The 15,782-nt window shown below is 37.1% G+C and overlaps 2 protein-coding genes and 1 non-coding gene across 3 annotated transcripts in view; all 3 read left to right on the top strand.

Annotated features, from left to right (window-relative positions):
- LOC109207811 (uncharacterized mitochondrial protein AtMg00810-like) overlaps nt 1-2,914 on the top strand; it is an 8,004-nt gene extending 5,090 nt beyond the window's left edge. Inside the window, exons 2-4 of the mRNA XM_019370803.1 lie at nt 1,678-1,744; nt 1,907-2,602; nt 2,666-2,914. Coding sequence (XP_019226348.1) covers nt 1,678-1,744; nt 1,907-2,602; nt 2,666-2,914 — 1,012 coding nt within the window. The remainder of the gene's footprint in view (nt 1-1,677; nt 1,745-1,906; nt 2,603-2,665) is intronic.
- A 724-nt stretch (nt 2,915-3,638) lies between these two features.
- Nucleotides 3,639-11,455, top strand: LOC109207821 (conserved oligomeric Golgi complex subunit 5). The gene is made up of 3 exons (XM_019370818.1): nt 3,639-4,953; nt 8,249-8,722; nt 10,265-11,455. The coding sequence occupies exons 1-3, from the start codon at nt 3,835-3,837 to the stop codon at nt 11,186-11,188; spliced, it is 2,517 nt and encodes an 838-aa protein (XP_019226363.1). The 5' UTR covers nt 3,639-3,834; the 3' UTR covers nt 11,189-11,455.
- Nucleotides 11,456-14,901: 3,446 nt separating this feature from the next.
- Nucleotides 14,902-14,974, top strand: TRNAR-ACG. The gene has a single exon. It is a non-coding gene; the product is annotated as a tRNA-Arg (tRNA).
- The last annotated feature ends 808 nt before the right edge of the window (nt 14,975-15,782 follow it).

The following is a 15,782-nucleotide window of genomic DNA, read 5'->3' as shown; positions in this document are numbered from 1 at the left end:
AGTGATGGCATTTACCTTACTTTCCCAAGACCCAGGTAGGACACTGAGGATTTTCCTTACAAGTTTGTTTCTGGGAATGACATCTCCAAGTGAATGAAGCTCATTTATGATAGAGGTGAATCTAGTGTGCATATCTTGTATAGATTCATCATCCTTCATCCTAAAGAGCTCATATTCTGTGGTGAGCATGTCAATCTTGGATTTTTTGACCTGAGTGGTTCCTTCGTGAGCGGTTTGCAACGCCTACCATATTTCTTTGGCAGTGTCACAAGCTGAGACTCTGTTGTACTCATCAGGTCCTATGCCACACATCAAGATTTTCTTGGCACGATTGTTCTTTTCTATAGCTTTTCTGTCAATGTCGTTGTACTCTTTTCTGCCTTCGGCACCATTTGTCCTTTTTCTTCAATCTTCTTCATGGGAACATGTGGACCATCACAAATAATGTCCCACAGTTCTGAATCTTCTGCCACCATAAAATCATGCGTGCGAGTCTTCCACCAGCCATAGTATTGACCATTGAATTTGGGAGGTCTATAGGTTGATGGTCCTTCTTCAAAGTTTGGTGGAGCAACCATTTAGGATCCTTCCTAGGTGTTAGCCTGATAGGAGAAACCTGCTCTGATACCAATTGTTAATCTGTATGCGTCCACCAAACTATAGAGTACTTGGTCCTCTAAGAGATGATGCCTAGAATGCAGTAAAGACTGAAAGTAAAGAAGGCAAGAGATTTTCTACGTGGAAAAATCCCACACAAGGGGATCAAAAAACCACGACCTACTCTTGTAGGCTTTTAACTCCACTAACTTGCAATCTGCCTATTACAAGCCACTTTGCAAAAATCCTATTGCAAAGACTTCAAACTAACTTGTGATGCAACCACCACAAGCCACTTTGCAAAAACCCTATTGCAAAGACTTCAAACTAACTTGTGATGCAACCACCACAAGCCACTCTATAACTATCCTAGTTACAAAGGCTTTAAACTTATGACTATCCCTAGTCACAACATAAACTCAGAAGTTTACGAATTTTGGTTTGTTCCTAAGATAACACTTCTAATAAAGCAAACTAGGAAATACAATGAAGAGCAAACAACAAGATTACAACTCAACTACGGATGTACATAAACTCATTAAGAAACTGATCCTTAGTGTAGTTGTCTTGTTATTCTTGACATACCAGTGACTTCAATGCAGGATGAACGTTGTTATGCTTGAGAGAATATCACTGAATGCACAAAAAATGGTATGTCTTGCACCAGGTTGTTTTATCACAAAAGATAGCACAATGGATAGTGATCTCAACTCTTGGTGTATGCTTCTTCCCAATGAGAAGTGACTGTTGTACTGTCTGCACAGCCACTTCTGGGCAGTTGCGTTCCAGCTGGATAGTGGACTTTGTACTTCTGTCAGGACACACCAACGAACTAGGTCCTAGTTGTGTTCCTCTTTTATGACAGTTGCTAGATGGTTACTTTCTTCTGCTACGTTCCAGTTGTGTACTTAACTTGTACTTATGTCAGAGAACCCAATGGGAGCAGTCCCTGTTGTTTCCTCTTTATATTGATTGCGTATAGTCACTGACTTGCTTGTGTCGGAGAACCCTAAGGGACCAGGTCACCAGGTCCCTGTTGTGTTCCTCCCTGTGGTCGCTCATCCATTTGCTGATTTTCAGACTTCGACCAGTTCACATGAGATGTATATCCTGTGGGCCAGAATCTTTATCTGGTTCTTCACGACAAGTTTGTTAGATTATCAAAACATAAGAAGTATAAGGCTAAGACATTGAAAACCCATGAGGCCTTAAACAAGCAAACATGCAATGGTATTCTAAGTTGACTGAAGCTCTATGCTCAAGGGGCTATGTGTACTCCTTGAATGACTATTATCTTTTCTATAAAAAGACAGAACACTCCACAATACACATAACTGTCTATGTAGATGATGTTATTATCACTGGGACAGATGATGTTATTATCACCGGGACAGATCTTTCAGAGATTGCTCAGCTTAAGCACTTCTTGCATGATCAGTTTAAGACCAAGGATCTGGGAAGACCACATTACTTTCTTGGCCTGAAGGTTCTGTATATAGCTGACTGTGTGATCATTTCACAAAGAAAATTTGCCCTGGACATACTTAAGGAGTATGACTGCCTCCCTTATAGTAGTCTTTCTACTTCTCTTGATCCCAATGAGAAATTGAGGGCCAATGAGGGAGCACCACTGTCAAATCCTACATATTACAGAAGACTAGTAGGAAAATTAAATTTCCTTACAAATACCAGATTGGACATAGCCTTCAGTGTGCAATATCTCAGCCAGATCATGCAGGATCCCAGAGAATCACATTTGAAAGCAGCTTTTCACCTGCTTAGGTATTTGAAGAATGACCCAACTCTATGGATTTTTTTATCCAACGAGTCTGCCTGCAGTCTGAAGGGTTACTGTGACTCAGATTGGGCAGCTTGCCCAGACTCTAGGAGATCAGTTACTGGATACATAGTCCTACTAGGGAACAGTCCAATTTGTTGGAAATCCAAGAAACAAGAAACAGTTTCCTTGTCATCAGCAAAAGCAAAATACATGTCCTTGAGGAAAGTTGTTGGGGAATTAACTTAGTTGTGCAGACTGTTTGATGAACTTACTATTCCTTATCCTAAGCAAGTTTCAGTATTTTGTGATAGTCAATCTGCTTTGCACATAGCCAGAAATCCTGTTTTCCATGAAAGAACTATAGATATCGAGGCCGATTGCCATTTTGTGAGAGACAAGCTTCATGAGGGCCTCATTTCTCTACATCACATTGCTACTGGTGCTCAATTAGCATATGTCCTTACCAAAGCCCTCACTGGTGTTAAACATTATGCTCTTTTAAGCAAGTTGGCTGTGAAACCTTCACCTCAAACTTGAGGGGAGAGCGAGGTATTGAGATGCATTTATCTTTCTTGTATGTTCAACTTTTACTCTCTTGTACTTTTAGCTTTATTTATTGTATAGTTAGTTACAACTAGTTAGTTAGTGGCGTAGCTGTTAGTTAGTTAGAGTTAGTTGCTAGTTATGTTTGTCCTCGTGTATATGTACACCATTACGTAGCAATATCAAATACATAGTTCATTCTCTCATTTTGGGAATCAAACGATGTCTTCTCTCATTCATGTGAAGCTACCAGCTCTTCAATGGAGCTCAATCGAGGAACAAATCAGTCGTCCATGGTGTAAATTGACAGTAGCTTCTCCCCAAAAGTATTTTTTTGAAAAGCGTTTTTGAGAAAAACATACTTAAAAATATTTTTTAAAAGTTTGGCCAAATACTAATTCCTGCTCAGAATTGCTTTTCAAATTAATTAAGCAAACAAAGACTGCTTCTCACCAAAAGCACTTTTGAGAAAAGAATATTTTTCAAAATAAGCTAATGTTTGAAGCTTGGCTAAACATGCTATAAGTTATATGCAATATACAATTTGAGGATCTTTGGTACAAGTTATTGTATAATGATAAGATCATAATACGAAATTAATAATAATAACATTTATTTAGCAAATTTATTTTCATACTATTTGAAAAGAAAGAAAAAAACTATGAGAATATATTAATTCTTTTTTAGGCAAACTCAACATTTTATATTTAACAATTAACTCAAATTCACATACTTCGGATCGGAGTTTAATTTAATTTTAAGATTTACATTTCAAGGAAGTACGGAATCCCATGGCGTAATCAGTCTATTCGAACAGATCGAAGTTGTTTTATGGTAGCAGAAGAGTAATCACACTATTCACTGAGAGATCCAAAAACCACCACATTGTTAAATTTCGCCGGTGGCCGGAAACAATGGCGTCTCCGGCGATCCAGAGATCACCCCACCACCCACCCTCTACACCTCAATCCGCCTCACCTCTTCAACGCCTCTCAACTTTCAGATCCGCCACCACTACCAACCCCACCCCCACTCCCCATACCCCACTCACTCCATCCCCATCCCCACTCGACTCCTTCACATCCGATCCAATTTTCTCCTCGTTCCTCTCCTCCGACTTCGATTCCACTACCTTCTCCTCCGCCGCACTTTCCTCCGGCTCCGCTGCTTCACGCATTGAGAAGCTTCAGGAAGGTCTTAATCTCCTCAACAATCAACTCCGTCACGAAGTCCTCACGCGCCACCACGATCTCCTCAACCAGCTCACTTCATTACGCGCAGCTGAATCCGCTCTCTCCTCCCTCCGCTCCTCCGTCTCCTCCCTCCAATCCTCCCTCCGCCGCGTCCGTTCCGAGCTCTCCGATCCTCACCAGTTAATTTCCAAACATACCCTTCAGCTTAAAAATCTGCATTCTACAACCGAGCTTCTTCAGTCTACGATTCGAACCCTGAGGTTATCCAAAAAGCTCCGGGATCTCATGGACCCGACCCATGACCCGGAAAAATTGGATCTTTCTAAAGCTGCACAGCTGCATTTTGAGATATTATCACTTTATAATGAGTATCATTTAGCTGGGATTGATGTGGTTGATTTGGAATTGAAATGGGTTGTTGAAATTGGGCTGAAATTACGGGCCGAAGGGATGAAGGTTTTGGAGAATGGGCTTGAGGGTTTGAATCAAGCTGAAGTTGGAGCTGGGCTTCAGGTGTTTTATAATATGGGGGAGTTGAGGGGGACAGTGGATGGGTTAGTGAGTAAGTATAAGGCAATGGGAGTGAAGAGTATAACAACAGCTTTGGATATGAAAGCTGTTTCTGTTGGTGGTGGATTTGGTGGGCCAGGAGGTGTGCAGAGAAGCGGAACACCTCAGTTTGGAGGAAGCGCAAAGGCGAAGGACGCGTTGTGGCAACGGATGAACGGTTGTATGGACCAGTTACATTCTGTTGTGGTTGCTGTTTGGCATTTGCAGAGGGTTTTGTCCAAGAAAAGAGACCCCTTTACGCATGTCTTGCTGCTCGATGAAGTCATGCAGGTGTGTGAACACGTGTTTCTACTTGATATGAATCGTTTTAAAGTAGTTATATTATATGATGCCTTTCTCATATCTAGTTATTTGTTGTCTAAAATGTTGTGATTGCATTGAGCTTGGACATGTTGCCCCGTGTCGGAAACTTAGAATTGATAAAACTTGATTATAACTTTATAGCTAGATAGAAGCAATTGGGCCAGCTTAAGGAAGTAACTGCTTTGGTTCCCTTGCTAGAGAGGTTGGTTCCAAATGAAATGAATATAACCTCTTGATAAAAAAAATGAGATGAATATAACCTGATGCAGTTAGTAGCAGGATTCTAAAATTAGTACTTTGTGAAGAAAAAAAATGAACAACAACAACAACCCAGTGTATTCCCACAAGTGGGGTCTGGGGAGGGTAAGATGTACACAGCCTTACCCCTACCTTGGACGGCCAGAGAGGATGTTTCTGATAGACCCTCAACTAAGAAAAAAAACTGAAATTAACTGAAATTATGGGGAGTACTGATAACTGTCCTTACTAATGTTCATTATGTAGCTGTGTTTTAATGGTGTGGATCACAACGAAATCCTTTTGTACCAATCCGGTCCTGTGATTAAGGACGTCAAATGTGGCAATGAAGAGGAATATTAAGTTTATCAGTCTTGAAATGGTTTTCTGCTACCAAAAGGATAGTATAGTTGAGTTACTATTTAATAAGGAATGGTTGAAGCTGAGAGCAAGTAAAGAGATGTTTCTCTTTTGGCTAGCCTCAGGGAGCGCTATCACAAGTTTCTCTTCTACTGATCTCCGCTATTTGCTGATCATTTTTTGGAGTAGTAATATGACATAGTTAATCTATGCGTCAAGCATTTTACCTCTTACTGCGGTAAAATGCTAACAAATAGCAAAATGAAATTAAAAGTGCATCTTATCTGATTCCATGAATCCTAAAATTTAAAACTTGAAAAAAACTTGGCATCTTCAAGGAATTGTAGTCGATCCTCCGCAGAAGAGTCTCTGAAACATAGCTTCTGTATTGAAATCATAGATATTACAATTTCTATCCTCAACATTAGTTGCGCAATGAAATATAATATTAAAACTCCACTTAATGACCTAGTATGGTGCTCACCAAGCTTGGATATTGGTATGAAGCTATGTTGCTCGGACTCTCCAAAAATGTTGCCCACCCTTGTCGGATCCTCCAAAAATGCACTAATTTGAAAGATCTGACCCGCACCCGGCAGCATGTTTTAGAAGTCCAAGCAACATAGGTATGAAGCCATCCAAGTAGATGCTCTACTAGTATTTCAAGAACAAGCATTTCAAAGCTATGGAGAATGAAGCTTGAATCTAGTAATTCTTGCTGAAATGAGAAGTCAACCCCAATAGTCAAGTCTCTATTTTGAATTGTATCATGGCATAATGAGTGATCCTTGGCAATTTTTGTGCATTTATGGGAGACAGTTGTCCTATTTCACTTTCTTTTTTTGATGAAAAGTTCTCCTTTTTTACTGTGAAATCTTGTTTTTCATTGAAATGGGGAATAGTGGTACTTTTCTACTTTTGGGTTCAAGGTATTCTACCGAAAAAATGTTCTAATGAGCTTTTATAATAAGTTCTCTTTATCAGTCTTCTTGTTTATAAGAAATAACAACTTTATAAAATCAGTCTTGGTTTTCAGCTTGGTGTTAGAGAAGTTGTGGGAAGATTGAGATTCTCTTCTTTTAACAAAAAAACCAGTAAGGGAGTCATTGTTGGTTATAGTAAATAATTTAAGTTTCTCTTTTTAAAAAAACAGCCGTTTCATGTTAGTGGTTGGTGGTGGCTATAGTCCTACTACTTCTGATGGTTGATCTAGTTTTCTTAAGTTGTTCTGGTTGCCGGATCACTGGATAGAGGTTGTGGATACAAATATTTCATGTAAATCATTAATCTAAGGTAACTAGTACCCACAGAAGAATTTGATGGTTAGGACTTCGGAGCGAACCATAAGGAGTCCAACCTCTTACCTTTAGGTGGTGAAATATCCGGCTCCATTTATTTTCTAGTGAGATTAGGCGATTGTTTTGGTGAAAATCCTGATACTATTAGAAACTTGGATGAAAAAATAATGGAGAGAGGGCGTGGTCTAACAATCAATGAAGTGGGACGAAAAGGGAGACCATGGTTCCAATTACGGGAGAGGCAAAAATTGTTGGGCGATGTTTTACCATTTGCCTAAGCCTTGGTAACAAAATTACTCGGTACTTGTGCTGGTGGGAGGTAGCAAATACCTAGTGGATAGTCCAGGTGTGCGAGTTGGACCAGACGCCACTGCTATAAAAAAAAGGGGTAACAGAAATGAGTTGTTTTTACTGCAACAATTATTGCCTTCCCTTTCACTGTGCAAAGGTTTACTCATCTGTTAAGTATAATGCCCTCTCGCCACTAATTTTCTTATAATGCACATATTAAGGATTTGAGAAGGTTTCATTTAAAATACTAATGATAGGAGAAGGATTTTTTTCTGGATCTACTAAAATCCTGCTCTTTTGTCTAGCTACTTGTAAATCTTCCCTTTTTCTTAAATATGCTAGTATGTTTTGATTGCATGTGTGGGGGCTTGGCCTATATTTATAAATATTCACATAATTTCATCTGGTGTTGTGTGATGACATTGCTGACATGAAAGCATTAGGAAGCAAGGATGACCTCCCTTAGAACAATAACTGCTTCGGAGATTTTATCTCCTCATGTGCCCAATTAGAAAATGAATATTCTCGATAACCTATCTTATTTTTTGAATGAGTGGACTTAACAACAGGCAATGTTTGTCTCTTGGGAACAATAATATGTCTTAGGCGATATCGTTCCTTGGGTACACTGGATTTCTTGGACAAGTACCTAATTTTGAACTGGATTTGTGTTTAGTCTTATGTATCTAATTGTCTTCTGTTTTCTTCAAACTTTATTGGTTACAGAATCATGCCCTTCCCTTGCCAAATCCCCAGAAAATGGATAACCTCTGTCTTAGGAAGCACATGAACCCCCCGCCATGTCCTCCCTCCCCCCACCCCCGAGACCAACCAAAATATAGAAAGAAAACAACAAACCCAGTATAATCCCATAAATGGGGTTTGGGGAGGGTAGTGTGTACGCAGACCTTACCCCTACCTTATAGAGATAGAGAGGGTGTTTCCGATAGACCCTCGGCTCAAGGAAAAAAAGAAGTGTTTGGGAGAACAATGTTTTTATGATTATCTTTTTCATTCTTATAAATGATTTGTTGGTTTCTTTTCCGTGGTTTCTTACATTACCACATATTTATCAGGAAGGTGATCCAATATTGACAGATCGTGTTTGGGAGGCACTGGTTAAATCCTTTGCTAACCAAATGAAGTCCACTTTCACCGCATCAAGCTTTGTTAAGGAGATATTCACTGTTGGGTATCCAAAACTCTTCTCTATGTTAGAAAATCTCCTTGAAAGAATTTCACGTGATACAGATGTCAAAGGAGTTCCACCAGCTCTCAGTTCAGAAGCAAAGGACCAAATGTTATCTTCCGTTGAAATATTCCAGACTGCTTTCCTAACCCTCTGCCTGAGTCGTCTTTCGGATCTGGTTAATTCTGTATTTCCAGTGTCTAGTCGTGGAAGTATTCCCTCAAAAGATCATATCTCAAGGATTATATCACGAATTCAAGAAGAAATAGAAGCTGTTCAGATGGATGCTCGGTTAACTCTTCTTGTCTTGCGCGAGATCAACAAAGTTCTGCTTCTGCTTTCAGAAAGAACAGAATACCAGGTATCTTCTCACATTTGTATGGCAGAATGTTCTTTGAAGAAAACACTGTGTGTATAAATTCAAGAAGCAAAAGTATAAAGCATGAGCTCACTCCTATATTTCTTCATGATTTATGTGATATCTGCAGTTTGGGGTACGCTGAACATTTGAAGGGGCTGTTTTCCATTTGAATAATACTATTCCTTTTGTTTGTCGAATAGGAGTGAGGGAGAGTTGCCATTGTGGAGATAGGTCTGCATTTCCAGAAATTTCATCATGTTCGTTCTTACAGCCACTGGAAAGTGCTACAATCAGGGGAAAGGAGCAGGCATGAATCTTAGGCCTAGGGTTGGGAGGTCCTCTATTTAGCATGTAGATATATAGAGTATGACCAGTATATATTTTTTTTATTAGAGAGGAAAGACCAGTATATATTAGCCAAGCTGAACTAATAGTAATCTAAAAGAGTTTGCATTGATGCATGTTACTAAAAAAGGGAAAGAGTATGCATTGATGCAAGTTGACAAAGTACTGCAGATCATATTTCACGAACCTCAAATGGAAGAATCTTGAATGATTTGTTCTATCCTACTAAAGTTTCCTGAGTTAGAAAAATAACAAAAAAAAAAGTTTATTCAAGGACCTACGACAACAACCACAATTTGAGTTTCTCCTTGTCTTAGATATAGTGATTTATACTTTGCAGCCAGTTAGTTCTCAATGCTCGTGATTATGGTTTGAAGGGGAAAAATTTATTTGCATAGTGATGTTTTTGAAAGATTAGAGGAAGTTCTTGAAAGGGGAAAAGTTAAACAAGAAACTGATTGCTAAGCAAATGCCTATCCATGCCACCCTCCCAAAACAGAAAAGAAAAATGCAAGATTTGTGAATTACAAACACTGACCAAGAAACTATTTTTTTCCGTTTATATTTCTTCTTTTCCATCTTTTTCTTGCTCTTTCTCGTGCTACTCTGCACTTTCATAAAACTTTATTCTTTGAGGTCCTACATTTTCTGTTTATTAAACATCTACAACTTCGAGTGGGTTAATCTTTGTAGGCTATTAGTACTCTGAGCTTGATGTCTGGAATCAGTTGAATTCCTTTTATTACTGTAACTATAAATGGTTGATATTCTTATGAGTATGTTATGCTGAATTTTTGTACCAACTGATAAGCACTACCTCTCTTCCTTATTTTTTTCTTTTCCGAGAGGTGGAAGTTTGCTCGGAGATTGATGGGTGCTGTTCAGCCTCTCTCTCTCTCTCTCTCTCTCTCTCTCTCTCTCTCTCTCTCTCTCTCTCTCTCTCTGTTCTTTGACAGCATTAGCAACTGATTTTCCTTAAATGTTTTCTCTGTTCTCCCCATCCCCGTTTAGATGGGATAGAGGGTTGGTGATTCGGGATGGTCTGGAGATATCAATAATGTTTCTCTATCCTGATGAATTGCTTTTTGACAATTCCATTACGTCATCATCTGAGTAATTCGGTTAATGAATTTAACTTAGGGAAATACATTCAGGATAAACTTTTACTCGAGTTTCATACATTTAATTTATCTGCAGATATCTACTGGGCCTGAGGCCCGGCAAATAACAGGTGCTGCAACTCCAGCACAGCTGAAGAACTTTGCATTATACCAGCATCTACAAGAAATTCATACCCGCATATCATCCATGGTGGCAGGATTACCAACTATTGCAACCGATATTCTGTCTCCTGCACTAGGATCTATTTATGGGGTTGCAGCTGATTCAGTGACATCACTATTCCAATCAATGCTTGATCGACTGGAGTCGTGCATCTTGCAAATTCATGGTCAAAATTTTGGTAGTCTCGGCATGGATGCTGCTATGGACAATAATGCATCACCTTACATGGAAGAGCTGCAGCAGAGTATTCTCCATTTTCGTAGCGAATTCCTGTCCAGGCTGTTGCCTTCTTCGTCAAGTAGCATTACTACAGGTTCAGAAACTATTTGTACTAGACTTGTGAGGAGCATGGCGTCTAGAGTTCTGATATTTTTCATCAGGCATGCTTCACTTGTTAGACCTCTCTCAGAATCAGGAAAGTTGAGATTGGCCAGGGACATGGCTGAACTTGAGTTAGCGGTTGGCCAAAACTTGTTTCCAGTAGAACAGCTCGGTGCCCCATATCGAGCACTTAGAGCATTTCGGCCTGTTATATTCCTGGAAACATCTCAACTTGCATCATCCCCACTTCGTCAAGATCTACCGCCAAGTGTCATACTGCACCATCTTTACTCACGAGGGCCTGAAGAACTACAATCACCGTTGCAAAGAAATAGACTTACTCCGACACAGTATTCACTCTGGATGGATTCACAAGGGGAAGACCAAATCTGGAAAGGTATTAAAGCTACTCTGGACGACTATGCTGCTAAGGTACGGTCAAGAGGGGACAAAGAATTTAGTCCTGTCTATCCTTTGATGCTAGAAATCGGCTCTTCTTTATCTGGGAATCGTTAGAGGAACTTTGAGAGAATGCAAAGCTCAAATCATCTTCTCTTGGTATATGCCCTTCCCCAGATTTTTGTTTCAATAATATTGTCACAGATGAACACATAGCAGACCGTTATCTATGTTTCATTTGCGTTAGTGTCTTACTTTCTTTATATATTTTACCTCAATTGATTGTCATTTTTTCTCACAGTTGTAGTGTTACACTGATAGTGCACAGATTCAAAGAGATGGATTATAGTAGTCACTGCCTCATTTTCAACTATTTTCTGGTCTTTTTGATGCTGTTATTATTCCTCTGGTATCTGTTGGTGGTACTGATATTGTCTCTTTTCGTCTTTTTGAGCTAAGGGTCTTTTGGAAACAACCTCTCTACTCCCTCGGGGTAGGGGCACACTACCCTCCCCAGACCCCACTAGTGAAATTTTATTAGGTCGTCGTCGTTGTTGTTACTGCCTCATTTTGTATCTTTGTTCACAGCTCTCATTGTCTGACTAGTCAAACGTGAGGAATGTTGTATTGAACTTTTTGATAATCTTATTTTTTTGAGATGCTCTTACGTAGTCTTCCTGGTCATTGGTCAATACTCATATAATGATACTTCCCCTGCCTCCTCTGCATTATATACAACATAGTTTTCAATTTTTGTTTTTTCCTCTGGTTACCAGACATTAGATTTTCAAGAAAATGAATCAATTTGTTTTAACAGTTTGCAAATTGCAAAAAGAATTCCTAAGCCGAGGGTCTACCGTAATCAGTCTCTTTGTCTTCTTGAAAGTAGGGGTCAGGTTTATATACACACTATCCTCCCCAGGTCCCACTTGGGGAGATTTGTAGCCGTACCCTATATTACTCTATTTTTAAAAATTATTGATTTGGTAGTCAGCTGACAAAAAATTCGTAATAATATGACAATTATACCCCAATAAAAGATATAAAAAGCTGCATCACTCATTAATCGCATTCTCCTCCATCACTCCGTCCCTCCTCAGATCTCCTCTCCTCTCCTCTCAACAGCTTTATCAAAAAATCATAAACTTGAACCAGATTCATATTCCGAATTCAAAATTGCAAAATACATTGTAAGTATTGCAATTCATCTTCAGAATTCGAATATTAGTTTGTGAAACTGATTGATCTTGAAGATATATGTTTCTTCAATTATTTTCGTAATTCGTCATGCTTTTTAAGTTTTAAACTTAAAAAACAAAATCGGAAATCAATTAACGCCTATAGGTATTTTCACTTACGCTCATTTAATCACACTTGCATGAAGTTGTTTGACGAATATAGCATGAAGCTTTCACTTATAGATCTTCAAAAACTTTTCAAAACTTCAAATTTAATGCATGAAAGATATAGAATAAAGTAGTTTCACGTTGAACTCTGATGTTTTAATCAAATACAAGCTAAACTTCATGCTAATGTAGCATGAAATTGCTTCACGTTAAACCTAAACTGCATGCTAATGTAGCGTGAAATTGTTTCACGATTAAGCTAAAACTTTATGCTAATGGATGCTGAAGTTATTTAGTTCATTTGATAAAACTTCATACCAACAGTTGCTGAAGTATTGTCAAGCAGTTTGCAGTATGCTGAAGTTTTTTAGTTCATTTGCTAAAACTTCAGACTAAAAATGCTTAAGTTTTTGTCCTGCAGTATGTAATTTTCTAAAAACTTTTGCTAATGCATGCTGAAGTTATTTAGTTCATTTGCTAAAACTTCATACTAAAACATACTGAAGTTTTGTCCTACAGTCTACAGTCTTGTCATGAGTTTTATCCGATACTTCATTCTAAACAAGCTGAAATTTTTTAGTTCATTTGTTAAAACTTCAGGATAAACATGCTTAAGTTTTTATCTTGCAAATATGTAATTTTCTAATGAATTTTTGTTAATGCATGCTGAAGTTATTAGTTCATTTGCTAAAATTTTATACCAAAACATGTTGAAGTTTTGTAGTATTATGCTGAAGGAAAAATTATGTATTTCCTTCTGTTATTTGAAGAGAATTAATATATAAAAAAATAACGCACAAAAAATTAAAACAAAAACATATAATAATTCATTAAACTACATTAACAGAAATTAAAATTTAGCTAGAACTACATTAAAGCTAATACTTCATGCCACACGTTAAAGCTAAAACCTCATGCTAATGCTGAAGTTATTTAGTACATTTGATAAAACTTCATACCGACACTTGGTGAAGTTTTGTCAAGCAGTCTACAGTATGCTGAAGTTTTTTAGTTCATTTTCTAAAACTTCAGACTAAACACGCTTAAGTTTTGGTCTTGCAGTATGTAATTTGCGTATTCTAGGTGCTTTAGGTGCTTTAGGATGTTTAGGTACTTTAGGATCTTTAGGTGCTTTGGATTTCGGAGATGCCATCTGTTCAAAAAATTTAAAGGCAGGAAATATAACTTCAGAACATTATAAAAAAAAATCATTTAAAACTTCAAGACAATTTGGCTTTAAGTTATATTTTAAAGCCCTCTAACTTTAGAGAAATACAGAATAAAACTTCAGCTCTAAGAATGCTGAAGTTCAGCAAATACATAACAAAACTTCAGCTCTAAGAATACTGAAGTTCAGAAATTACAGAACAAAAATTTCAGCCAAAACATGTTGTAGTTTTACAAATACAGAACACAACTTCAACTCCAATAATGCTGAAGTTCATCAAAAACAAAACCAAAACTACAGACAAAACATACTTTACTTGTACAAACACACAACAAAACTTCAACTCCTAGAATTAAGTTATCTTTGAAGTATTATAAACTTCACACTTTAATAGCATCATCTATTTAAGTCTCAAATGTTTTAAAAATTTCAACATTTCCAGAAATCACTGAAGAATATATTGAATTTTCATCAAAAGCACAAACACAGATTCAAAAAACCAAAAACACTTATCGTAAAAGTAAAACCTACAAAACAAATGCACTAATCAAAATAAACCCTAGAAAACTATCCTTAAGTGTGTCATCATCTTTCACGACATATGAGCATTCCATTCAAAAATCATCGGCTACATCATTAGATAGTTCAGTAGCAAGTGAATAAAATGTGGATTTTTCTTCGGAATTTAGGAAAATGGAGTCATGGCTATTGGAGATAGAGTCATGTTCTAATAATTATCACTTTGATTATGATTCGTATATGCCCAGTGTTTTGCAATACTAGCTTTACATCGGCAGATTTAGAATTTAAATATTGTGGATTCTGATTTAAGATCTAACCCTATATATTTATATTTATTTTTCACACATATATATAGAGTTGGTTCTCAACTCACCACGAACAAATTATAGTGAACAAGATTGATATATATTTTTGTATATTAAGGAATGAAAATATTTTAGAGCACGAACCCATAATTTCCTTTCTCTATCTCTCTCTTTTTGTTTTCTTTTTAAATCAATATTCGAGGAAATGAAATTGAATCTGAACCATTTATGCATTTAAATCATTATTCATAAAAGATCTATTGTAATTTTTAGATGCTTATTTATTATGACCTATTTATTTTTTTAATCTTTAGTGCATATAATTATTTCAACTATATCACTATTGATTCGATCATATCGATAGTTTAAATAAATGATTCTAAATGTTTCCCGAAATAATTCACCGAACAAAGTTATTGATTAGAACAGTATCCTTTTTGAATTATTTGAGAATAAATTAATCTAATATATGTTAGATGTAACAACAAGGACTCTGTGGCCCAATGGATAAGGCGCTGGTCTACGAAACCAGAGATTCTGGGTTCGATCCCCAGCAGAGTCGATTGTCAATATTTTATTTTTGGCTTTGCTGTTTGCATGGTACAAGAAAATTTGAATCCCTACTAAGTCACTTGAATTTTCTTCTTTTTTTGGGGCATATTTTAACGAATTCAAACTTAATGAAAGAAGAAAAGCTATGATTTTTATGAATTAGCTAAAGCTAGTGCTTACATTTAATCGAACAAAACATTCTATCGACATGCATAAAGAGACTAAAAATGGCAGTCCGATGCGCAAGGCATTCCCCGCTCGGGACCCAACTCCCCTCCATTTCCTATTATCTCCATTTCTTCAAGTTCTTACTTGGATGGATGACACATGTCTTATCTTTATATCAATGGTCTAAAGTTAATTGCTTGACACAAGGTTTTAACCACAGTTAAAATAATAGATATCTTTATATATTTACTCCTAAAAAATTTGACAATCCCATAACTAAAAGATTTGATAATCCCATAATTGTAGGAGCAAAATTCTGAATACTCATCAATTAATGCATTTTTATTTGCTTTAAACCCTTTTTGAATTGTAAANATTTTCGTTTTTGAAATCTAGAATTTCCACAAGTTTTCGAAATTCATTCATTTAGCGTATGTTAAAAACTTTTTTTCCACATCTCGTTTACGTTAGTGATTTTCTTCTTTCATACTTTGGTATGTTAACTTATTTCAATATTTCGATTCCTAGGTATTTCTTTCTTCAAAGTAAAAGCGAGAAAACAACTCAAACATCTTAGACTTTTTGATCCAATAATGCTGGGTTATTTGTTTCAGTAGACAAATTGAACGTATTTGTAATAATTTACTACA

Source organism: Nicotiana attenuata, unplaced genomic scaffold, assembly GCF_001879085.1.
Source record: "Nicotiana attenuata strain UT unplaced genomic scaffold, NIATTr2, whole genome shotgun sequence".
NCBI lineage: Eukaryota > Viridiplantae > Streptophyta > Magnoliopsida > Solanales > Solanaceae > Nicotiana > Nicotiana attenuata.
Note: the sequence above shows the minus strand (reverse complement) of the source record. Positions and strands in the feature narration are given on the sequence as shown.

Coding starts and splice junctions, on each gene's coding strand:
- LOC109207821 (XM_019370818.1), top strand. CDS start 3,835: ATGGCGTCTCCGGCGATCCAGAGATCACCCCACCACCCACCCTCTACA. Junction 4,954..8,248: donor TGCTCGATGAAGTCATGCAG/GTGTGTGAACAC, acceptor CATATTTATCAG/GAAGGTGATCCAATATTGAC. Junction 8,723..10,264: donor CAGAAAGAACAGAATACCAG/GTATCTTCTCAC, acceptor ATTTATCTGCAG/ATATCTACTGGGCCTGAGGC.